The sequence below is a fragment of the Xiphophorus couchianus genome, chromosome 6, assembly GCF_001444195.1.
Source record: "Xiphophorus couchianus chromosome 6, X_couchianus-1.0, whole genome shotgun sequence".
NCBI lineage: Eukaryota > Metazoa > Chordata > Actinopteri > Cyprinodontiformes > Poeciliidae > Xiphophorus > Xiphophorus couchianus.
This window is the reverse complement of record NC_040233.1, coordinates 18045004-18072075: the sequence shown is the minus strand read 5'-3', so window position 1 is coordinate 18072075 and position 27072 is coordinate 18045004. Positions and strand designations below refer to the sequence as shown.

The window sequence follows — 27072 nt, the reverse complement described above, 5'->3', positions numbered from 1 at the left end:
TTATTATTGTAACTACCTTGGATCCTCTGATACATTGTGTTCCTCCCTGCTTTGCTTTGAGTTGTGCTTTGACTTGGGCTGTTCTGTGCTCTCACAGCTTACAGACAGTGCAGTAAGCTTACCAACAGCTCACTGAGCTGTCTGTTCTCACCAGATAATTGTCTTCTCTGTTCTTCACGCCAGGTCATTACCACAGAGCTCAACTATGTTTTCTTCTCCCTTTTTGCTAGATAAACTTTGTTTTCCTCTTCAACATAGTACGGATTCTCATGACCAAACTGAGAGCTTCAACCACATCAGAAACAATTCAGTACAGGTAAGAAAGTTTTGTGTATGCTTGTGTCGATTGTCACGCTTTTTACTTCTTCGGCTTTATGTAAAAAAACCCAAAAAACTCCAGAGTTATTTTTGGGTCTGAAATACAGTTTGTGGTATACATCATAAATATGACTCTGCTCAGACTGTGCACTAGAACACAATATGGGTTATTTATTTATAAACTGCAAGTGTTGACACCTGGAATTAAAACTCCAAATCATCAGATCCTAATTATCTTCTCTACTTGCAAATTAATACATGAACACATCATACAGTGATAGCTGCACGGCAAACTTGCCTTCAGGTCTGCTGATGTTTCTGAAAAAACTGATGCCCATTCACATTGATCAGTAAGACAAATACTTAAGAGAAACATCCTAAGAGACAAACTGACTTGCCTTTTTATCCATTGTTAGATTTATGTTTCATTTTGCCCCTAGCGAGTGTCACCCTGCCCATGTCAAAACCCTTCACTGTGTCCAATAATCGAAGGCCAAGGGTTACAAACAAAAATTTTCCTCATTAGACTTAGACTTAGACTTGTACTTTATTGATCCTTTGGGAAGACTCCCTCAGGAAATTGAATTGATACGCTTTATTTGAAAATAAAAATATTGTCATCTTACCATCTAATAATTGCTGCTAGAAATTCTGTCATTTTACAGCTAAGATCAAATTAATCTGCCATAATAATTGTTCCCACTTCATCTCCTTGCCTTCTGTGTTTGCAGCTGTGTTGTCATGGTTCAGTCACCTTACGAAAAACCAATGGTAGGCATCGGGTTTGGATTTAATGCTGTGAACACAGTAGAAAGGTTTTGGATTAGATGTGTCTGTCATACTTAAGTCCCATATCAGAGTGAGGTTGGGGTAATTACAGTGCTTTTTGCAAAATGCTCTTTTATTTAGTCCCACCATTAACCACTAGAAAAAAGTGGAAAATCTCTTATGTGCCTGATTGCTAAAACAGCAAAGCTTGTTTTCAACAGCTGCTATCAGTGTACATTTTTTTTGACTTCCCATGGGAATATGTTGAAGAAAACAAAGTGTTTGTGGCATCCCAGCTCAGACTATTTATATTCAAATTCAAGGTTTTGAGGCTGGCTGTGACAGGAGTTTGTTTTTGTGAGCTTTGAAGAGATAAGCAGATGGTATAGCAATATGTAAAGCATAATCTGCATAACATGTTTTCTGTTAAATGTCATATCCTAATTGTTTCCAATCTGAATTTACATTTGTTTCTAGTGTTTATCAGAAATAAACGTTAGGTTTGATATAAATGTCAGTCATCTGTTATTGACAATCATATCACTACATTTTTATTTTGTTTTGTTTAAAAAGTTTACATAAAAGCATCTTACAGTGGAGCATTGTTTGTTTGCTGCTGAAAGAAAGTTATATAGTTGTGATAGACTGTAAATTAATTTACATTTTTCTGACCTATTGATTTGTTTTCTACTATTAAGGAAAGATATGCAGCACCATTTATTCATTTTGGCTTGGTGCAATCACAACCTTCAATATATTTTAATTGGATTACATGGAACAGATCAACACTAAGTAGGTCATAGTTGTGAAGTGAAACAAAAAACATAAGTGGTTTTCAGAATTTAAAAATAAAACAAAACATAACTAAGTCAGGACACGGATAAACAAATGATTAAAATTCAAATACCAAAAAGTCAAACAACCCAGGAGAGATAAGTAGATGGTACAGCAATATGAAGAGCCAGAATCAGAAGAGCTTTTCAAGTGAAAACTGACTCGAATCTTTTTTGCCTTTTTCTGCTCAGCTCTCACTCTCAGTGGTTCTGCTCTGCTTACAGCAGAACATAAATTGGTACGCAAAATATTTACCTTACCTTCACTTATTGTGACAAAGTGGCCAACCACTTTGTCACAAGGCCAACCATATGTGACCATACCACTATGTGAAAACAGAAAGGTGAACAGACGTGACAGTCAGGTGGAGAATCTTTCTGTTCTCTCAGTCAATGATGAGGAGGAAAGTACATAAAAAAACTCATAAATATAACTGACACCCATAAACAAAGCAACATCTGGCTGCAGTATAATATAAATTAACAAAAATGTATGATTATGAAGGTTATGTTTGGTAGATTTGTCTGCAAAGCAAATAACACAGACTTGTTAATTTATTTTTGTGTTTAATAACAATTAAAAGTTTGATTAAAATATTACACAAAAGTAATAATTGATGCTTTAACATTTCAACAGAATAAATACATAAAATTAGGCAAGTATGAGGCATCTCATAAAAACACTGAATGCAAAAAGATTTATTCAATTAAAAGTGCTGAACTTCCCATCACTGCATCCAGTCTGTCTGAGCCTGAGCAATTATTAAAGATACTTGGGTACAAGTTTCAGTTTCCAGATTTGCAAAACTGGTAGAGATGTACCACAGAAACATTCTGGTGTAATACTAGTAAAAGGTGATTGCACTAAGTATGGACTCATGGGCAATGAATACAAATGGACAGCATACCTTTCAAATTTGTATATAAAAAAAACAAACATTGTTCTCCTTTAACTTTATTTTGCATTGGTGTCTCACCAAATACAAATAAAATGCAATAAAATTTGCCCTCATCACAAAATAAGGAATATTCAAAGAATCATGTTTGTGGTCTTGGAAGGAGCTGTTTAAAAGTCACTTATTGAAAAGTGGTCATTGGCTTTCAAAGGCTTTCAGAGATAGACACAATCTCTGACTATCTTGTGAGTTGATACTGTGATGGAGAAGTGTTTTTTTTTTTCTGCACAATGTCATATGATTCCCAGAGTAAGATATTTCTGTAAGTAAAAAATAAAGAAGCTGTTGCTCATGTTAATTCCTTGTCTTTGCAGAAAAGCTGTGAAAGCTACACTCGTCTTGTTACCTCTGCTGGGGATCACCTACATGCTGTTTTTTGTCAATCCGGGGGAGGATGACATCTCTCAAATTGTTTTCATCTATTTTAACTCCTTTTTACAGGCTTTCCAGGTGAGAATGATTTTCTTTCACACACTACAACAGTGGACAACTGTCAGTGTTTTTGTTTTTTTTGCCAGAGTTGCATCATTTATTTGATCTGCTTTCGAGTTTTCTGGTGGGATGATAATTTGATCTAGCATTCTGGCTGTGCTTAGACAGTCTGTTTCCCTCCTGCCTTATGTTCTGTACTCTCACATGTCAAGATTAGCCGGCCCATGTGGGCTTGATTTCTGCTCTGTAGCTATTCCTTTTATTAGTGTATTATTTTTTTTTTATCTATGAATAAATGGAAGGAGGGCTGGTGAATCATATTTTTTCTGGAGTATAATGGTAATAACTTTTTTATGTGAATTGTGTCTTATAGCATTTGAAAAGATATGGTCCTATATTTTACTTCTGCTGATAATTTGTCTTATTCTACAGGGATTCTTTGTGTCAGTCTTTTACTGCTTTCTAAATGGAGAGGTAAGTCATTGATGTCTAATGGAAAAACATTAATCACCGTGGGTTTTGATTCATAGTCCTAATAAGTTCCATATATGTCTCCTCAAATATTTTAATATTTTTTTTCTAAATGTGTTAAAACTTAATCTGACAGAAGCATCTTAAGCCAGAATATATGTTAAGAACTAGACTGAGCCACACAATGAAATTTTCAGGAAAGTGCTTCAAGTGCTGCAATTAGCATCTGATTAAAAATAAAGGCAAATTCACAGAATGCCAGTAGTTGTCTGACAGTAATCAAAACCAGATACTTTGGTTCCCTCTTCCATTAAAGAAAAAGTCCAGTCTTTAGGGCTTGCTTGAAGTTTTAAATGCTTCTAAAGATCTCTTTTTGCACACACAGTGGAATTCAAATAAAATGTAATAAAATACTTTTAAATCTAAAGCTGGAAACTTTTGTTTGCTTTAAAATGTTAAAATGTAAAGTTACAAAGGCAAGTAATTGCTTATTTTATACTCAAATTAATTTAGTTTAGCATTTTCTACAAGATTTACTTTATGTAATATCATGCTAAAAAACTATTCCTATATATCAATGTTTTCTAACACTTGGTGACAAACTGTTAAGGGAAATATTTTATGTACCAATTTATGTTATTCTTGCTTTATTATTATTATTATTATTATTATTATTATTATTATTATTATTATTATTTATGTAGATTTATTTTTCACTGTGGTATAAATAAAAATAATTTTTTGTTTTCAGAGTTCTCTGCAAAAGTTAATACAAACAAAAATGTTGGACAATTTGATAAATCTACATGTTTTCCCTCTGGACAACAGTTAGATAACAAGGTCAACACCACTTCTGTTTGTTCATAAGAGAAGTTGGAAACTGAAAGATTAGGAACAGCTGAAGCTCACTGTCTCCGTCTGCTAATTCTCAATTTTATAGAGATAATATGGAGTCGTGTATTGATTGTTGCTAGATTTTATCTTTTTTGAGTCTGATTATGATTGTTTGTCACTGATACCCAGACTGCCAGTCAAAGCAGAGCGTGTTTGGTTTGGCTAAGTTCCTGATCCAATCTTTTACAGATTTTGGTAGCTAATAGGATTTACAGCCAAAAGTCTGATTTTATTTGTACAGGAGACAGGCAGTGAATTCCATTTTTCTTGCATTTGCTAGTTAAAAATTAGTCTTTAAATAAGTTGTTACTCTCAAAAGTCTTACATGTAGCATTTGTAATTTGATGTTATTCTGGGTCAATTATTTTGTAATACAGTTCTGTCATGAACCACACCAAAGGTCTGCAATTTGTAGCTTGATGCAGTTCTATTTGATCAATCTACCTGGAACTAAAAGTTGATTATATTTGTGATTATATTTATATTTGTGCACTGCACATTGAAAAGCTTAGGAATATTAACATCTAATTTTGTACAATGTGAGAATTCAAAGTCAGCTTGCTATTTTATTAATTTCTACCAAATTGTGGAGACTGAAATGAACCAGTTCTTCACTTTTAAAAAAAATCTGGTCATTTCCTTTTTTATAAATAATAGCAATGTCACACTGTGAGAAAAATAACATGAAGACGTTTCTTCTTCATGTTTCCAAAAACATGAAGAAGAAACATGTAGTTTGGTGTGATATATTTTGGAGTGACTATTGAGAAATGAGAAAACTATGAAATAACCGTGATTCTCCCTTGAGCTGGAGTTCCATGCAAGAATTTGACTTGAGCAAAGTTTATAATTAGAAAGGTGAAGGATCAGTTCTGAGATACACAAGAGGAAAATTTCAATGATTTAAAGGCAGATGGGACCACAGGCACCAAAGATGCTGCTGCGAACATACTTTGCTATGTCATGCATTGATATCTTAAATTCCATAGAGAAAGACCATGCACATCACGGTCTAAGGTTTTTCTGTTAAGATTAAAATTATTCAGGATAAGCTTGGGAGACATTATTTTGGGGCAGGCTTTGTCTAACACCCCGTACACCCCTGAATGCGTTCCTTTTGGAGTGGTATGACTAAGCTTCTCCTCTAGTGATGTAGATCATTCTCCCCACACATATAAACAATGGATGGAAGGATGAATCAATAAACAAAGAACATAGTCTGAAAAAACTATTATTTGGAGGCGTTATCCTAATTGAATCAAAACCTTGTCCAGAGAACCAGTCTAAGTCATTTAAAAGTAAACCTTGTCTGATCCAGAAGTAAAATCTGACTTCAGTAAAGTTAATTAAATTTACATTTCATTAAACTTCTGACATCTAATGGAAGTTTGTTTTTCTGCTGCAGAAAGTCTTTTTTAATGTTAGAAAACTTAAGGACAATTATTCTACCTGAACTCTGAGAGCTGTGGATATGAAAGTTCAACATAGCAGGTCACATGAAACAGACAAAGAGCGACAGCAAGACAGTTACTCCTCAAATGTAAAACTAATTGTAAATAGTGAAAAGGCTTAAGCTCAAAGCAAAAACCACAAATTCAATTGACAAAATATTGTGCATTAACTATAGTAGAGTTTTTGAAGCTGGAAACATGGAAAAGGTTGAATAATACAGCATTTATTGCATTTTATAAAACAATAGCATATTGTTTGCAATTTGGTATACTGTATCTAAAGAGCAGAAAAATGGTCTTGAATTTAGCCTTCTTATGTTATCATATTTATATTTACTTATTTAAAGATGTTTCATCCTATATCTGAAATGTTGGTAAGAATGTTGATAAACAGGATAACATGATGCCTTAGCTGCAGTTGTCTGCTTTTTTTAAAACCTTCAACTTCAATCTTCAGTTTTTTTTGTCCATGCCACTTGAAAAGGAAATTGCTGCTTATGTAAAATCACAGCAAATCTCATGTCAAGGCACTTTGCAAGACAACAAGATGCAATTTTCATTAAAAAATATGTAATATAATCAATCCAGTCTTACAGACAAATTCAAATTCACTTACACATTCAACCTGAATTGCATGTACCAATTAGATCCTCTTTTACAATATAGTGAAGTTCAGTTTAGCCTTAAATGTGTTTCAGGTTCATAAGTCAGCGGTTTACATTTTATGCAAGGAAGATATATACTGTCTCTATAATCTGCTGATTTTGCTCAACATTTCAGGTCCGTTCTGCAGTGAGGAAACGGTGGCACCGTTGGCAGGATAACCATGCTCTTCGAGTGCGAGTGGCAAGAGCCATGTCCATCCCCACATCGCCGACCAGGATTAGCTTTCACAGCATCAAACAGACCACAGCTTTGTGAGCGTGGGAATAAACTTTATCCCTTCTGACATGCTCATCCACAGAACACAGAACAGCCTTCATGATTTTGGTCCAGCATTCCAAATTAGGCTAAGTACTTCACAGTAAACTGCTTAGTGTTGTGTGTCTAAGTCAACAAGACACTCCTTTTTACTGCTGAGGTTTCAAATGCTCATAAATTAGTTTGTTAGAAGATGCATTGTTTTATGGAAATGTACAGTGTGTAAAGTACAGGATTTGACATTCTTTGAAGAGTGTTTTGCAGCAAAGACAAGTCACCATTCACCAACAAAGTAGGTCTTGCTATGCTTTTTATTTCTGTCAAATAGCTGCTTAGTGGTTATTTATGGGAGGACAAGAATTTAGCAGAATCTGCAACTCATACACTCATAGACAGGACACTCTCATTATGCTGAAAGAGTGCAATCAATAAAACTTGAACTGTAATTGACCACAATGCAGCCACTTGTCTGCCAAAACAACCATTTGTCTTAAATATGATCAGAAACCTAACTTAAAAAAACCCAAAAAACAGTTATTTTGAATGGAGGTGGTAAAAAGGAAAAAGTTTTGTCTTATTCTGTTCTGCTTTACATGTTATCAGGGCATTTGTTCACAGAATTTCACTTTCACCTCTCCTGGTTATTTGCTCCCAGCACTCTTATTTACGGTGGCCGACAGGTGCAAATGCGCAGCAAAAGAGAAAACATGCAAACAAACAAAAAACACGCGCACAAATTAAATGCGGCAAGCAAAAAGCGAATAAAATGCAGCAAACAAAAAGAGAGACGCAAACAAAAAAGAAGACACCCCCGAATGAAATGCAGCAAACAAAAAGTGAGACGCAAACAAAAAAGAAGACACCCCCGAATGAAATGCAGCAAACAAAAAGTGTTGAAAACGGAAGTGCTCCAGACCACTAGGGGGAGTCAAAGAGTCGAGACCGAGCCCAGAACGGTATGACTGACACAAAGTCTATCACGCTACCCATAAATTATTCTGTTATTCTATAATATTATAAAAGACGGCGTATCTGAAAAGAAATATAGTTATACGTACCTTTACTTTCTTTCAAATTTCTTTCTCTGAATCTTGCATCTGGTCCCATAGAAATGAATACTATTTTCTTTGACTCCCCCTAGTGGTCTGGAGCACTTCCGTTTTCAACACTTTTTGTTTGCTGCATTTCATTCGGGGGTGTTTTCTTTTTTGTTTGCGTCTCTCTTTTTGTTTGCTGCATTTCATTCGCTTTTTGCTTGCCGCATTTAATTTGTGCGCGTGTTTTTTGTTTGTTTGCATGTTTTCTCTTTTGCTGCGCATTTGCACCTGTCGGCCACCGTAGTCGGCCACCGTACTTATTTCTGCTGTGTGCAAAAACAAACAAGAGGGTACCGACAGAAAGAAGAGTCTACTTCAGGACATGTTTGATGCCACTGGTTCCCCAATCCCAAGTTAAATCTCGAGTCCAGACAAGCAAATCAAAGATTATAGTTATTATTTTAAGAAGTGAAAGTGATTCTTAGCCATTTATGCAATATTTGCATATAGCGCGCAAAGTGTTGTGCACGGATTTATCATGCATGTGAAGTGAAAGCAGATTAAATTCTTTTTGGCTTTATGAAATCCTCGTGGCTTTCTCATAATCAGTGTCACAACTAAGCTTTTGCTGCTGAAGAAGGGAAGCCTGATGGAGAGGGAACCAGTCACATCCCTAAAGACGTGCTTCGGTCAGGTCAGCGTATTCTCTCAATGTAATGCCAGCTTTTACGTCTCACAAGGCTTATCCCACAAAGTCATGGAAACAGCCATGTGTCTGCTTTGGTATTTGCCCAAAAAACTTTTTGCTGAGGGATTAAAAGAGGATGAGAATTATTGGCTTTTTTGGAAGAGATTACAAAAATAAAAAGCATGTATTTTATTGATGATCTAAAATGCTGATGATGTTTAAGCCTGACTCATCAGATCATCTGCATAATTCTCTAGAGTTGTTGAAAATAGATTTTCAAAAATAAGTGTATTAATTTTTGAATTTCTGTTAATACTCCAAATAAACTCTTAGCAGTTTTCTGTCATTTTGATGCCACACAGTGCGTCAGTTAAATAACAAAATTTATACATGTGTATCTCAGTACATTAGAATATCAGCTGAAGTTATTTACAATACAAATTAAATAGACATTTTTTTTATTTATAGTATTTATTTTTTGTTTGTTTTGATTATTATGGTTTATTGCTAGTGAAAACCCACATTTCAGTTTCTCAGAAAACTGAAGACCAAAATATATTTTATTTCATATAGACATGTTGACTGACCAAAAACTTTGTCCACTATAATATGTGAATTCATTACTTCATCGAGGTTTGCTTTTGCATTGAATTAGAGCGTATCTCCTCTGGATTGACGGTCTGCTGTTTCTCATTTTCTTCTAGACAATATTCTATAGGTTGTTTTTGGGATTTAGGTCAAACCAGTTTGCTTGTCATATCAAGCACAGAGATATTATGATTATTACTGTGGTCACTTCTGTCTTTGAAAGAAACTCAGCATCTCCACAAGGCTTGTCAGAATAGGAAAGCATGAAGTGCTCTAAAATTGCTATATGTAAGGTCCTGCTGACTTTAGATAATAGACCAACAGCAATAGATTAAAGAGCTCCCCAAATCACTGACTGCATCTCAATCAACTTTTATTCTGTCTCTCCATTTGTTCTGAAGTCTCTGAAGCATTGGTTTCCAAATGAAATGCAACATTTGCAATTAGAATAGCCACCACACTTTTTCTTTCCAATAAACTTTCCATTAAAATACTTGAATAAATCACTTTGTGAAGAGCCTGCCTATTTAGCAAAGATCTTTTCTGACTTTCTCTCACTGAGGAAGATGTTAGTGACCTGTTACTGGACAACTGTCATTTCAGCAGTCCTGTTAGTAAATGTGAAGGCTTTAAGATGAATTTATATGAGCCATAAGATTATACTATAAGATAACATGCTCTCAAATTATTTTTAATTAGTGGTATCTAATAAGAATTTTGGAGAAACTGGGCTTTCATTACCTGTAAGGGATAATCAGTAAAAATTAACACTTGAAGTACATCAAAGTGTGATAAAGCTATGTAGTTCTATCTTTTTTGGAATAGATTGGTGAAATCAAATAACTTTTTGATAATGTTCTAATTTATTGAGAGACACGATACTTTCTGGAGTATACATTGTAGGGTTTGGTAAAAGTTTGACCAAAAACTCTTTTTTCAAAAACTGTGTTTAAATGGCTTGTATAAAACATAAAATATGTAACCATCTGTTTATGTAAAAATGTGCTTTTCATTGTTCACTTTGTAAACTTGTGTTAAACTAAAGCAAATTTCTTATTGCTGTTCTGTTCTACTACACTGGTGTAGTAGAACAGAACTACACTGTTCTGTGTAGTAACTATCTACCCCAGACTGATTTGTTGTAAATATTATATCTGCTTCACTTCAGAGTCACGGCATGTGAAGCTGTAGTACAGCACATCTTTTCAAGATTCCTACAGGTTGGATAAAGTTAAAAGGACTACATGATGCTACTATTGTAAAAATGTGAAATAATCTTATAAAAAACATTTATTTAAACTCACCAAAGAGACAACCTTTGTTTACTAACTTACAGTTTTTATTGTCTACATATTTATATTGTTGTCAGTGGACTATAGTTAATGAATCTGTTTTTAACATGATTTTTTTTACATCAATCTCTCATGAAGTGTAAGCAACAAAGCCAGATGTCAGATCTGTAGATTTTAAGGAAACCACCCATACTGCCTTACAAAACAAGAAATGTATTTTTGTGAAAAGGAAGTTGTCTCTATTGGTTAAAATAAAATATTCTGTGTTATTGTGCCATTGATTTTTACTCATGTCTGAACAACATACACATTTCAACTGATTCTTATCTTTCACAACATGCAATAGAAGAATATTTTTTGATATTACAACAAATGTTCTAGCTGATTTTAAAGGGGGGAAGGGGGGTTCTGTAACATTATGTTACACACACACACACACATGGACACCCCCCCCACGCACATATATATATAGTTACTTGATTGTGTTAAAAAATGGCACTATGTGCCTAGAAAATGCCATCCTTTCCAGCGTGTTTCAGCAATAGTATTTTGATGATTTACCCTTGGTGATGAACTCCAAGTCTTTCTTCCATCATCTCAGATTCTTTTCAGGACTCTGGCACTTCATGACATTACTTTTATTCCAGTTGAGAATATCTCTGCCATGGATATGAGTAATTTAGGACTTAACTATATCTTATTTAATGGATCTTGGATTTTTGAAATTTCTTTGGAATTAATAATGTATTTTTAGTTTAGTTCAAACGAACCAACATCAAAATCCATGTAAATACATGTTTTAGATAATGTGATTTTGATATTTTAACACTAGTTGGAATAATTGTTGCTTTTCTGATATGCAAAACCTCTTGGCTCATATTATCCCTTTTTTGTTTTAAAAAATTGTGTGAAAATGTAAATACTGATGGGATAGTGTTATTCTTACACAAGGATATAGCTGAGCATCTCAGACAGGCCTATGCCCAATAATGCTAAGTAATCTGACATTTCCAGAAATTGCACTGATATTTCTCATTTGCTTTTCCACAGGAATAAATTCAGCTGTTTTTTTTTTTGTTTTTTTTTACTGCTCACATACAAATTCTTCCTCTCTTCTGGTAGAGAGGAAAAAATCTACTTTACATGTTTTATGATATGTAAACACTGTAAATAATTATTCATTGAAATGTAATCATTTTAAACTAGTGATGAAAAAAGATGGCATAGGAGACAACGCTTGCTAGATGTAGTTTTATACATTTCAGGCTCGAGTGAAATGGAGCAGAAACTACAGCCCTCGTCAGCAACCCTCAGGACTCATCTAGCCATGCACCCTCAGACAAAGAGATAAGACTCTAATATGCTGTAATGAATGCTTGTTGAATCAACTAATACTCTTGATAGTTGCCAGCATAATGAAAGAGGAACATTAGATGTCAGGCTTTCCTTTACTGTTAACTAACTAACCTAAATTGCATCACATTTATGTAAGTTGCATTTGAACAGTTATGACCTTCTCTGAACATATTACAGTTTGGGCTCTAAAATGGCAACAAAACTGAGGTGGATGTATCTGATGAGGTTCAAAACTGACCAGATTTAAACAAAAGAAATCGTTGCTGTGCTTGTTTATTTACTGGGTGATAGATAAACGTAAATATCTATCACCCAGATTTCTCCTGAAAACTGAACTGACAGATAAATGCATATATTGAGTTTGAAGAAACGGTGTTAGGCTGTAAGTCACAGGCTACATTTTGACCATAATAATGAACAAGAGCAAAAGCCCAAATGAAAATTGGTTTTCTTCCAGAATCTATTAGACAGGATTTACATTGGGGAGAATGAATCTGTTTCCCTGGAGGAATCTAAAGACACTAAGGTCAGATATTGCTGCTGAAAACAGCAGTATACAAATTTCATGCCTTTTATTGTCCATCATAGTTTCACATATGAGCTTTATGAGATATCTCTATCACAAAACAGTAAACAAATATAACCAAAAAATAAATGCATAAAAAATCAAGTCTGTGGATTAAAATGTTTAGAGTGAGTAATCTAAAGCCGCAATGCATGGATGGAAGAAAGACAGGAATATTTTCTGCCAAAAAAACCCTCCAGATCTGGCTACAGTCGCTCAGAATTTTGTAGGTGAATATGTTTATGGGCTGAAGCAACCAGACTTTTGGATAATAAGTGCAATAGTTAGGTCGGATGCAAAAGCAACACTGATCATTACCAAAAGAAGAGCAAACCCACAGTGCAATTTGATGGGGACTGGAATTAGCTATGGGTGGACTTATTCTCACTTGGAACAAGACCAGAGATCTCACAGTAAAGTCCTTTAAGGCCAGGTTCTTGAAACCTTTGCACACATCCCTGGTTCCAAACACCTGAATGAACTGGCTAAATTGTCCCTTTAGCAGTCAAGCTCTAGAGTTCTGCTAATAAAGCAATTACTCAAGTCAGATGTGTTGAACCAGAGACATGTCTATGTAAAAGTTAATGGAATTGTAGCCCTTAAGAACTAGAGTTTATGTCACCTCAACTCAAGTTTAAAAGTTATGATTTTTTCATGATTCATTAAGAAATCATAATAAATTATAAACACCATTCAGTTTTGAACCAAAAACTTGAGGGATATCGTTAAGAAGGTTTTATGTTTCAACAACAGAATGGCATCACAGGGAGAAAATTAAATTAACCTATACTTTGAAGACTAAGTGATCTAAAATTACCAGTTGAGGTGATTTGGATTGCTAACAGAACGCAAAAAAGCTGAATACTAACATTTAAAAAAGCTGAATGCTAACATGAAATCAAAAGGTGGTTCATGAAAGTGTCAATGAAAGTTTTTTTCACAGTTATGTGTAAAATCTTAAATTTTACACATAAAAATGCGTATATTTTAAAAAATGATTCAAGCCAGTTTTATTTTGCTATGTCACACAAAATCTCACCATTCAGCCGGGGACTTGTATTATACTTATATCCACTATGTATTTTTGCCAAGCTTACTCCCAAAAGAATGCAAAACAGTCTTTAAATAATAAAAGAATTGAAACTAGCTGCAAGTTTACAGTATCATAGCTGAAGAAATATGTACTTTCCTTCAGTACGTGGTCTTTCCTGTCTTGTTTCTTTTTCCGCTTTCCATATTTATTTATGACAGTGTCCCCTGGTCACCACTTCCTCTCTCTGTAGGTGGAGCTCTGGATTCTTGGCAGACTGACTCCACACAGCTGTGGATCATCTACGTACTCATCACCATGCAAGTCCATCTTCTCTGAACTTCCCTCCCACTCATCAGTTCCTGATTAGACCCTCAGTGTTCTGTTTTGGCTTTTACTTTGTCCTCTCACCTGCTTGTTAACATCATATACATATTTTTTTTTCCTGTTCTGTGTTTTTCTCTAGAATCTTGTTTTGGAAATTTGACCTTGTTTCACAGAGAAGACAGCTGATGCGCAAAGAAAAGTGTAAAATAGAGTGAGAAACAGCAGATCAAAGTAGGTGGCATGTAAAAAACATAACACATTGCCGGTATAGGTGGAGTTTGGTGGTAAAAATAGTAACTCCACCTAGTTTATATATCTTTTTTGCTTTAAACAATGTTAAGGAATCATTCTGCTTTACTTAATATTATCTTGACAAAAAAGTGGGCAGAGAATTCAAGTCAGGAATCAAACACCAGCCAAAACATTGAGGATTGTCTACCTCAGTGTAGCATGAACCTGCGTGTACGCAGTGATTTAATGTGAACTAGCAGGTAGGAAATGTCTCATAGGTCACAGCTTAGATGTCAGCTGAAACATCTACATTTAGTGAAAATGAAAGAAATAGGATAGGAATAAGAGTGTGTGCTTGCTTATTGGCAGTGTAGACAGAGGCTTCCCCAAAAATCCTATTTATAATCCCATAGACAAAAAATTAAAGTACTGCAGTTAAACCCTTATGAATAAAACACAGACTAATTGGAAAAGCAAGACTTCATCTGTGCCCATTCACTGTTTCTACATTTTACACAACCACTGCAAAAAAATTGGAAGAAAGCTAGTAGATGCCCATTATGATTAATTGATCCAGTTTTTCTTGTCAAATTGGTTTATTAAAAGTTCAGCAACTTTAGATTTCAAATATGAATTGCTGATCATTTCTGCAAATTAAAGGAATGTGAAACTAAACAAAACTAGAGTTTTGAAGGAGTTTAAGAAGAAGATGAAACTATTGTGAGAAGCTGCTAATGCAAAGCATTCTGAAAAAACAAAAAACTTTAACACTGTCTTAAGTAAAATAAAAATCACTGTGCTAATCACAGGGCCTCATTTTGATCTTCGATCAGGTTAGACTTTTAAAAATAGTTTTAAAAATATTTCTTCAAAATATATCAAAGTAATCATGCTGCTTTATAAAGAAATGTTGATCAACACCTCCCTCTGCTGGCTGCAAAGGGGAGTCCACGACCTATCCTTTGGATAATTAATAAAATGTTGCCCTTTGGATGATGATGATGATATTTTTTAATGTAATACCAGATTTGCTAAGAACATTTCTATTTGTAATTTTTACTTTGTGTACAGGCATTCATTAATTAACTAATTTTAGGATAATTAATTTCCCTGTGACACTTAAGAAATCCTAACATATAAGCAGTTTTTTGGGTAATCTTTTAATATTTCTCATTTTTAAAAGCAATAGCCTGTCCTGTCAAAACAGTGCAAAAAGCTGCAAAGGATTCTTCTGAAACACATAACACAATGAAACAAATATATTTATGCACCATGATCTGACAAATGTACAGAGAGGCACCACATCAGCCTGATGAGACTTAGAAAATGAGATAAAGCATTTATGAATTTGTCTTTCATAACACATGCAAATGAAAATTGTTCAAAGTGGATTTGACAGACATGTAGATTCCTTTGACAAAATCCTTGCTTAGCAGTGAAGAAAATGACTTTTTTTCTTATTCCAATTGGCTTTTTATGTATCTTCAGATGTAGCACCAAAATCACATTAAGGCTCAAAGGGCTATTTTATGATGCCATGATGTACTTTACGAAAGCTTCATAATTTATACAGCCATTAGCATCTTCTTGGTTTTGCATCAGCTGCTCCACTTCATCCTCCCTCATCTTCTCACCTGAAAGCAGCGACACTGTCAGCTCAGTGTGCATCATTGTTACCAGCGTGTTATGAAATCTGCTAACTAAGACAATTCCACTCACCAAGGGTTGCCAGCACGTGTCTGAGCTCAGCGCCCATCACTGTACCATTTCCCTCCTTGTCAAACACCCTCAAACCCTCAACAAAGTCTTCAAACGTTCCACGGTCCTTGGCTTTGCAGATGTGTTGGTAAATTGGAAGGAACTGGTCAAAGTCAAGCATCTTGGTCTGCATATCTGTTGAAAGTATTAAGAAAGAACAGTGGTTCCCAAAAATTTTCTGGCCTCCCCCTATTGATTACAATAAAATGCCCCCCCGCCCCCCCAAAAAAAAAAAAAATCAACTGGACACACACATTGTTCAACCAGACATAAACCTATACACATATTTTGTTTTCAAACTCCACTGAAGTTTATTTCACACTTCAGGTTTCAACAAAACACACTACAAACCATCTTCACAGTGAAACACTTTTGTGTAACTGTTTTCTTTTTTCTTTTTCATTCATCTATACCGCCCCCCTCTGCCTCCCCTGTAATGTCGCGGCGCCCCCCATAGGGGGCGCACCCCACACTTGGGAACTACTGAGAACGAAGGTTTTGGGCGATGTTGTATTGTGATCTAACCTTTAATTTGAATCTTTCATGGACAGAGATTTTTCTGTTCACTTTAGATGACCAGATGAACCCAAGAGTTGTTGTTGCAAAAAATGTTTGTTTTGCATTTTATGCTGCTTTATTTTCCTGCACTTTTGACATGTTCATCATCAGCTGGTTTCTTTAACAGGTCACTGAGTTCTGAATCCAAAGTTAAAGATCCTGGATGCCTAAAAGCCAGTACCAGGAGAGGATCACCTCACATCCCCTTTTATGAATGACCTCCAGGTGGACAGAACAACTGCTGGAGCAGAAGAGACTCATTGTGTAACCAGGAGAAACACTAAGGTGGGTAAGTAAGGGGTTCTCAGGAAGTAAAAAGCTTAATTTCACCCAGAATAGACAATATTTGATTATGTTTTATGGCCAATATTCTGGCACTTACAGATACTTGATAATTGTAAGGGCTTAGGTCAGTTTAATTCTCATAGGAAAGAGCTCCTGATGAATTGTAACTCTGAGTCAACAAACATGATACACAGTACTATGAACTGTTTTCCTCAGTGTATTTTTTTTAATTTGACAAAAAAGACATTGATCAATAACTGACTACTGTTTACTTGTTTATTCTTTATTTACATTTTTATCAACACAATTGTAATTATTTTATTCAGTGAGAGGGTGTAATTAATGCTTCAGATCAATTTCAGTTTTTGATAAGTCACTGACTGTTTCACTTTAATCACCAATGAGACTGGATGAATTCTCAACATTAAATATTTAGAAAGTAGCTAATAGATGTAAGAAAAAAAAACAGATGGCTGCCCTCAATGTGATATAAAAAAAAAAAAAAGAATGACTAAAATTGTCATACAACCAACCTTCAGCTTTGGGCTTTCCAAGGACATACATGATCTCCACATTGGTGGGATTCTGGCCCAAAGCCCTGATCAGGTCACCACACTGCGCGTAAGTTATTTTCATCTCACTGGTTGGTGTTCGGTCAAACAGCTGGAAAGCATCTTTGAAGTCTGTGAACAAAAAGAATAGCTAACATTCCTTCTGAATTTTTTTTTTTTGCTCATTTCTGTGTCATCTGAGGGCATGTGCAGATCTTTCAGAAGTAATTATCTATAATGGCATTCCTCAGATAAAAGGAAGCGCTGCAGCTTCCCTGAAGGGTTCCGCTCTGCTTTGACTGGCATGCACGTCACATGTTTCAGAGGACACTGACTTGAATAGGAAATAATTCTTTAAAAAAATAAATAACATATGTTTGATCTGGTGAAACACCAGCTGTTGCAAAATGTTTCTCACACATTGAGAACTATGCTGTGAGTGCAACCATTTATTCTCTCTATAAATAACCCCAAGCCCATGCAACACAAAGGGAAAAGCAGCAGCTCTCTAAAGCCTCACCCTCAAGTTGTTCTGGTGTAAATTCCAGCTGGGAAAAGACAAACCAAACAGAGCAATTAGAAGACACTAATCATTCAGAGCAGCAAATAAAAAGTTAATTGAAAATAAAAATACACAAACTTGGGGATAATTAAGCAGTCTCTTTTCTTTCTTCTATTTTGAAAAGCAGTTGAGGTTACCTTTCTTGATTATAATCCAAAGGTTTTAAGTGACCTTGGATTTAATTCCTCCATCTTTTGACATATTAACTCTGCACTATAATGCGGGATTCATCCCAGCTTATTTTAGGTGCATTTGGCGAGTATTTTCAATTGACTAAAATGTAAAAGAGATAAAATGACATAAAAAGAACACTTATTTCTGCTCAATATTCCACATTTGTTTTTTTTTCTGCCAAAATAATAAACCATATTTTATTTCAGAATTATGTGTGACATTATTATATATATTTTTTTAAATCTCACTCTATATTACAGACATTTCAATAATAAGATCATGACAGCACATTCATTTGAAAAAAAGACCTTCCTGATATAAAACAATCAAATCAAATAAAAATAACATTAGAATATCGGACTTTATAAAAAACTGTTCTACATTTTTAATCTGCTTTATTAACCTTTCAGTGTCTAAACTAACTTGTTGTTTCTCAAAGTCTAAAAATCAATAAAGATATACAATAAAATTAAAAACTGTGGTTCAAAATGCAGAACGAGACAAACTTAAACGTCACCATCCTGTGAGGCAGGAGGCGTCCATTGTTTCAGCAGTTCATAGTTTATAAGTGACCTTGGATCAGCCTTTTGTTACCACTTGAACTCTATATGCTACTGTGGACTTTGTTGAAGTTTATTTTTAGGTGCACTTTATTTTAATAAAGAGAAAGCAATATATTTAAAATGCCCAAGTAAAAAAAGAAATAGCACGCTTTAGAAAAAAATAAATAATTGAAACTATTCTTTTTTTCCTTTTTTGTTTTTTTCAGCTTGAGAATGGACTACAATTTCAATGAGATATTCATTTATAAAGAGAGTGTTTGTACATGTTGACCCTCAGTTTGATTCATCAAGTCTATGTTTAATGTCTGGATTTCTACAAAACCTCAAACCACAAAGTCTCCGACAAGCTAAGAGAAAAAACACCCAAACCTTATCTAAGCATGTTTTAAGATAGAACAAGATGGCTATAATTATCTATATTTTTCTTTCTTACCAGTTTTCCACCCTTGTTTCCCTGTAACAAATAGTGTGGGTGGTCTGCTATTTGCAGAAATAAGAAAAAAAGTCATATTTTGTGGCTTTAACCACACTCTATTGTAACATGGCGGCTCGCTCGACCTAAAACAACATTCATCCTCTCAGAAAGGGGCCAAGTCAGCATAAAGTATATTTTCCATGATGTTTAAAGCACCAGTTAGTTTGCATCTGTACCTAATACTGAGACAGGCTTACAGCTTCCTTCAATAAAATATCCCATTTGGTTTTGTGTGTTTGTAATTTACGAGATATTCTACAAAGATGGGGAATGAGAGAGCTAAGGATAATTAGCTGCAGTAAAATGTTGGGCTTGCAGTGCCAAGTTTAGATCACTTGGGGTCTCTGATGTTCATCAAAAAAGAATGAAGTCAACCGAAAACATTATTATGTCTAAATAGAACAATGTGATTCTATGCTAAATCATCAAATCATTTTTGCATTTCTAATTTAAAATGTTTTACCGTTACTGTTGCTGGGTCAAATTCAGGAGTCTTTGGGCGCTCCGGTTCTTGGGGCTTAGGGGCCGCTGGTGCAGCAGGCTTTGGCTCTTCCTTCTTCTTGGGGGCCATTTCTACAAGCACTCAGGACTGTGCAACAAAATGCTGGACACTGCAGGCAGGGGTGGGTGATTAGGGCCTCCCTTTATGTTCTGGACACAGGTGTCACCTCCACCACCCCCTCTGTGCCCAACCAGGCTGCAAACAACAGGGAGAGGACTATAAAAGGATATGGCTTTGTGGTTCTATTTAAGACAAAGGTTTGTTGTTCTCTGAGTGTGTCTGTCGGGGTGTGTGGGTGTGTGTGTGTGCGAATGGAAAACTACATTAGCTAAAATCCCAGGACAACAACCTTCTATTAAACAGGCTATTTTAATCAGCAGAAGTGAGACCTCATGCATATTCACCAGTCTTCAACCGCTGACCTTGTTCGATGAAGTGTGGCAGTTATTAGCGAGGAGGGGATGAAGAAAACGATAATTGTTGAACACAAGTGGAAAGAACTGTTTTTAAAAGTTCCTTCACCCACAATGAAGCATGATGAATGGCAATTATTCCTGATTACCATTAAAGCTTTCAAGTGAGAGAGAGTTATTCACAAGTCTTTATGATAATAGTCGTTTATCTCATATGATCAAAAGGATTTACAAGGCTCAGATTTAAATCCACCTCAAAATAGGGGTCAGTGAATGTTGTTTCTGTCTGATCTTGGCCTTTAGTTAAATAAGTTACACTAAAGCTCAGTGTCAAAATAATAGAAGTTTACAATGTTATTTTTGTGAAATTATAATTACCACTCAAATAAAGATGAAGTGCCAGTGGTTCAACTGTAATGGATTAAAGATAATACAAGTAAAAGTAATTCAAGCAAACATTTAATTAAAATGCTAATTTAATGGAGTGTTGAGTCATAATGGTCAAGCTTCTTCTCCATGCCGTCTTCATAGCTCTTACAATTTCCAGACTTGACAAGTTCGGGTTAAGATTTTTTTTATGATGGCTACCAGCAGCACTTGAAACTGTTCAGATGGACAAGAGCTGAATGCAGGACAGTCTTGGAAGATAAACTTGCAATGAGCTGCAAAAGTCCTGTGACTTGGACAGAGGTTCACCTTTCAGCAGACCTGCAACCCTAACCAGGCAACAATGCATTGGAAAGGTTCAGATCAAATAATTTTTGTGATCTTGCGCTTCAACTGCAAATGTCTACAAGCAATTTGAACTGAGGCCCTGTGACAAAACCTGAAACTGCTATAGTCACAGAGGTTCTTCATTAAAGCTGATATCAGATAGAGCCATAGAAAAGTCTTTTTATAAATCTTAGCGTTAGTTATAGTTCCGGAAGTATTTCCACTTTCATTTTCATTTTGATAACAGCAACTCATGTAGTTTGATCAGCATTAAATTAGAGGCTGTTTTTACCAAGCAAAAAATCTGAAACTTAGTAAAACATTTCAGCAAGCAAAAGTGTATATATAGTGATTTATGTACTTTCTTAAACATATCATCCATAGGAATTAATCTCTGGCAATCTCAATTTACATTCCTAATGACAGGTAAGATAAAAGTTCAAGATAATATGCTTATGGATTGAACCCTTCAGCAGGTGACTTCACAGTCAGAACCAGAATGAGAAAGGTTTATTAAATATAAAAATATCTAAATATATTTGCACAGTGTGCCGCTGTAGCCCTTCTTCTTCTAGGTTGGACATATTATGTGTTCAGAAGTGGTGTTGTGGTTAATTTGGTTGCAACACCTGGTCATCTGACCTACTTTTGCCTTTTTATTATAGTGAAGACATTTCTGTGTCCACAGTTGCTGCTCACTAAGAACTTTTCTGTTTCTCTTTAAAGCAATGGTGGTTTCTCATTTTTTGAAACAATTAGATGGTTAAATTAGCTTGTGTAACTGACACTCAGACACAGATGGAAACCTTTTATGAAAATCTGAGCATAAAAGGGGTTAAGCTTGCGTAGGTCACTGTTAATTCCCTATTACTGTATAGAGGTCCATCACTGACAGGCAGCAACGAGAATTTACAACATGACCGGCCGCATAACATCAAGATCCTAAAACATTTAAGACCTGTGCAGTTTGCTATTTTAGAGTTGGTCTGTTGTTTAGCTGGTATGTAGCTTGGAGGGCCTCCAACCTGTGAACAAAGCCAATTGTTACTCTGTCACATTAGATGACCTTGAGTGCAGATGAAAGAAGAGTGGATAAAAACATTGCTGTTAAATGACAACCTCAAAATAGCATAGGGGTTCTTCTAAAATCTGTTCCAAAATGTAATAGAGAGAAAATCTCAGTGTGAATATATATGACTTTTGAAGAATTGTATCTGTAAATGTCTGAATGTGCTATAGGAGCAGTTGTGGAAGAGAAATAATGGGCAGAGACAGGGGGAGAAATTTCAGGCAGAAAATTCAGTTGGAAAGTTTTAAAGGTTATGAATATTGATTCAAAACTTCAACATTTTCTTATATTTCTTAAAAAAAATTGTGTGGATCCAGAATGACACAGTTCCATAGAAATTCCTCACAAAAACTCAGGTTACCGAGTACCCATACCAGTCGTAATATTTGAGCAGTAGTTGAGGCACCTGATGAATTCCTGTTTGATGTGTTTAGCGTGTTGTCATCTGCACAAGTCAGTAAGTGTACCATAGTGAGAGAGCATGTAATTAAACTGTCACCTATCCAACTTAGACTTATTGTAGGACCAAGTTTGCAAAGCTTAGGCAGAACCCATGCCAGTTTGAAGGGGCTTAAGTTTAACACAGACTTTGACGCAGTGTTTCTTGGCAGGAATTAATTTTGTAGAATTGATATGCTTAAATAAATTTGGGGGTTGGCAGTGGGGGTGTGGGAAGGCAGATAATATAAGCCTTAGGAAATTTAGTAATTTCATCAATGAGGCAAATTCAGAAAATGTTAGTATGAACAAATCTGCATCTGAGAGGAAATACTCCCTGTTCCACCAGACCAAGAACTACACCGTGGCGCTGTCCTAAACTAGTTTCAGGCATAGCATCATCTTATAGTTGTCATTCAGTGCATAGACACACTTTGTGTGAAGGATTGCCTTTTGAGGAGGATTTGAGGGGGGAGGGTTTCAACTGTGGGAATGACAGTGACGTACATGACATCATTTTGAGGTTCCTTTAGGCCTAGAAGATCTAAAATATCTGATAGTTTTAAGCTGTGTGGGAACAGCAAGGCATATACTGTAGAATAAACAGCAACGCTATGGACACATAGCATAGTGCTGTCTATGTATTATGCTAGCGGCAACAATTGTTGCCATGTTTACATTCACTCCTATTATGATCAAAAGATGAATGAAGGGATACAATTTTCTTTATGTATCAGTAGAAGACACATCAAAGTACATATGTTCAAAATATTTTATTTATATTTGTTTATTTAAGTATTTTACTGACTTCCTCTTGTACAGGTTTGTGACTGACATTTACCTCCAGCGTTACAGGCAGGAAGTAAAGAGGTCTGGTCATGTGACCTTTCACACCACCTACATGAAATTTATATTGGTTAGCGTAGACATGCTATTATTTTATTTTAAAACTTCAGTTAGCTGCCACAATTCAAAACAATTCTTTTAGAGCTTCTAAAGTTAGAAAAAATGTCTGGCAACAATTGTTAAATTGTTAAAAGTAGGATTAAAATGGCTAAGTAAGTATACTCAATACTGAGTAGTAGTAGGTATTGAGTAAGTATACTCAATACTTACTCAATGCCAGCCTTCTGATCCTTGTTAAACCTTGTAAGCATCTGTGCTGTTTAGCAGCCAAAACAACAGCTGAATCATGCTGCCCTCCCTTGGTCACAAATTAACTATGAAGCCTGAGAACTGTCATTCTGCCCAAGAGATCTAATTTATGTTGTTTTTTTTCCCTAAATGTGAATACTTATTCAGCTTTGGATAAATTAATATGATTGGAAACCCTGTTGAATCACAGGGACAAACAATGACTACAAGGTTCATGACATTTCCAGACTATAAATCATAAAAAGAGTAAATGGAAAAGAAAAAGGAGGAAGCACAGAAAAATCATCTTAAATGAAATGACCTCATTTTGGCAGAGGGTACAAGTTAGGATAGGCTAATCTGATGAGACAATGTTTCTAATAACACTGTAATTACGTTTGTTGTTTGGATTATGAGAAATATAAACTTGCCCAGATAAATAAAATGCAAATGTGTGCAAAATAAGTAAATTTTTAAATGAACAAAATATGAATCACACACATCCCTTAAAAGAAAAAAAAAAAAATATATATATATATATATTATAGACTGCTGTATTAAGTTAATATTAAGTTGGACTGGCTAGCACAAAAAAAATAACTTTGCCATAGAAAGGGACTAGTAGAAGCAGATGTTAGTACATACAGAAAGATCAACAGTGATGAGCTGATGCTGCCAAAATACAGGACAGTGAAAGTCATTTCAACATAGCAGAAATGGCAGTAGATGGAACAGAGAAAAAAATCTCCAGAGTGTTCTTGCTGTCTTCACATGAACCTGGGTCGAACCTCCTGGAACATTGCCAATTAGGCACATCTGGGAAATTGGTCCCAAACACACTGACAGCTGAATCTTATTATTCAGGTGAAATAAAAAATCTGCATGAAATTTAGTTCATGATGAGAGCTTTTCAGACAATTTCTAAGAAAATGATCCTTACCTGACACAAATGGGTCAGGTGATAATTCCCTCGTTCACTAGTACATATGTTTAAATGTGTCTCTTCGTAATAAGCTCTGATATGGTTTGTTGGCTGTCACAGATATAAACTGCCAACCAGCTGAAACAGAACAAGGATAAATGACATGAGAAAGATGATAAATAATAGTGCATAGGGGATGAGGCAGATAGAGATATATAGACTGCTGTCAGTCCAGTGCATGGTTCCTTACAATGAAGACAGTTTGGGGGGATGGATATTAATCATGCCAGATAGATGTCAAAGATCAGAAGCGCTTTGAGTCTGTAAAAAACATGATATGAGCTGCATGGAGCTGCAGTAATTAGCTTAAAGGCACATTTAGCCTTTTACGAAAACCTTTCAAAAGAAAGCAAGAATAAGAAGGCAGACCCCAATCAAAAAAATAAAATAAATAAATAAATAGGTGCTGTCATGAACACTGTTTCTCTCTGTTAATTATTTGAGTGCTATTTCAACTTTTGAACAGAGAAATTTTGGATCATCATCTTCTGCATGGAACAGTCAATCACATCTTTGAACTATTTTCACAACATGTCAAGTACCTTATGAATAAAGCTCTTCAAATAAAATACCTGAGAGTCAATTCACACCCCTGAATGAGGAAAAAGTGATGAAACTGTCCACAATAATATAACAACGTTGAACGGACTAAACGCATGCAAAGATGTTGGACCTAAAGATATTTTGGGTCATACATTGAAATCTTCTTCTGCTGAGTAAGCAAAAGCTGCAAATATCTTTGCCATCTCTCACCAGCAGTACCAGCACAGTTTGTCCTGCTTTTTAAAAGAAAGTGAATTCAACAACTTGTCATGAGCAACATTAAGCACTCCTAACACCTTCTCTGACTTTCTACGTTTGCATATCAGCATACAGTGTACTAAAACCAAGACACAACAGCAACATAGTCAATCAAATTAAAACAGGCATCCCTCAGGGTACTTAGTCTGTACAAAACATATTTTTAAGTTTCTAATGACACAGTTGGGGCTCAGCTACAAACACTAAAACACATTTTAGAGGTTGCATGGCAATTGGATTAAAGAGTCAACAAAAGAAAAAACTGTTTGGTCACTTCAGGAAAAAAAACAAGTCATCCTCACAATTTTTCTGTTGGACTGAGATTTCTTGACTGGCTAAGCCACTCCAGAATAGCACTGTTTTTCTCAGTCACTTTTTAGCATTTTTCAGATCCTCTTTGACATTTGTAAAATATAATGTGCATTTATCACAAAACAATTCAGAAAAACAGTTAAAACACACTGCATTACCTATGAAAGCCAGTCTCTTTCACAAAATCCTCAGTTCATCTCTCCAGAATAAATACCTGTGTCAATGAACATGTCAGTGACATTCGAATGACAAATCATGTCAATGTCATTGTGAACAGATAAGACAGCCAAATTGCTTAGTCATGTTCTTAATATAACAGCATACTCTGGGGGGATATTTTGATTTAAACTACGGCTAAAGTTTTGATGACAATTATGGCAAGTTGTAATAGTGAGAGATTATGTAATGGCAAGATTTATATTTACCCTTTTAACATTTGTACTGTACTGTAAAAGACAGCAATATAGAGCTAAAAAATAATAAATAAATAATATGCATACAAGAGATTGGAAAATATGCCAATATTATTTTATTTATTTTTACTTTTGTTACTCAGTTATTTCCTGAAAATAAAATAATTCTATTGTTTAAGAAAGATATATGGATGTATGTCAGGCCGTCATCTGCCTCAGCTATATCTTTTACAGCTTTTAATAAATTTTTGATTTGATATTTTGATTATTCATTTTTACCTCCATTTATCTTTCCATGAGCCCTGACTGGTCTTCATTACAGAAAAGAATGCCCCAGGATGACGCTGCCACTGCCATTGTTCAATGTGGGAATGGTGACTTCAGCACTTTTCAAGCACACAGTATTTTTCAAAGTTCACTTCTGAACAGATCACCTCTACATAATCCTTCTTAAATGCACAGTCTGGTTTTCAAGCTATAATTTCTAGCCCAGAATCAAACAGTTCATGAACCCGTCAGTTTACACCCTTTTGGTTCTATGTGGTGGAGGACAGATCTAATAGCCATGTTCTCTCTCTGTTTTTGGACAATGGATCAAACAGTTCACAAAAGTTCTCTGTTGCTCTTCTGTGGAGCATTTATACCCTTCCTGCTAAAAGTTTAAATACTACTGGCATTTAATAATTTGGTGTATTATAAATGAAGTAGGCTGTATTAGATTTTATTAAAGGGTATAAGAATAAAAGAAGATGAATACATATTCCTACTACTACTTTTTATAATTTTATTTAACTTATGAAGCAGACTGAATTAAGGTTAAGTTTGGCCAGCTGAACTTTCCACAATTACATTGTATCGTAGCAAGTGATAAGAGAATGACTTAGAAGTAAATTATTTTTTATTTACTTCATAAACTTAAAATGTTGTTACAGTCCTTTTACCGATTCACCATCATATGGTGCTTCATCCGCTGCATTATGTTACTGTAACCCAATCCAACTGGATGCAACTTTTGAGAGACTGCAGGGGGAAAAAGCGGTTTGGCAACGGCCCTGCAATCTGTTGAATGTGGAGTTTGTTTTAGGAGTGAGAAAATATGTCATTTGGGGAGTCGTGGTTTATTCCAACGTAAGAGCGAGCGCACCAATAAGCGGCTTTCACGCTCCACCCTACCTGCCTCCTTCCAGCCCCCACCCTGCTTCCCCTTTTC

General features: G+C 35.3%; 2 protein-coding genes across 2 annotated transcripts in view; one reads left to right on the top strand and one right to left on the bottom strand.

Moving 5' to 3' along the window:
- crhr2 (corticotropin releasing hormone receptor 2) overlaps positions 1–7566 on the top strand; it is a 46628-nt gene extending 39062 nt beyond the window's left edge. Inside the window, exons 9-12 of the mRNA XM_028021371.1 lie at positions 231–316; positions 3190–3325; positions 3740–3781; positions 6904–7566. Of these exons, the coding sequence (XP_027877172.1) occupies positions 231–316; positions 3190–3325; positions 3740–3781; positions 6904–7044 (405 nt within the window). The 3' untranslated portion in view covers positions 7045–7566. The remainder of the gene's footprint in view (positions 1–230; positions 317–3189; positions 3326–3739; positions 3782–6903) is intronic.
- A 7588-nt stretch (positions 7567–15154) lies between these two features.
- Positions 15155–19731, bottom strand: myl13 (myosin, light chain 13). Its single transcript, XM_028021372.1, has 5 exons — positions 19548–19731; positions 17831–17858; positions 17293–17442; positions 15878–16051; positions 15155–15792 (listed from the first exon to the last, which is right to left on the bottom strand). The coding sequence occupies exons 1-5, from the start codon at positions 19653–19655 to the stop codon at positions 15686–15688; spliced, it is 567 nt and encodes a 188-aa protein (XP_027877173.1). The 5' UTR covers positions 19656–19731; the 3' UTR covers positions 15155–15685.
- Between the last annotated feature and the right edge of the window lie 7341 nt (positions 19732–27072).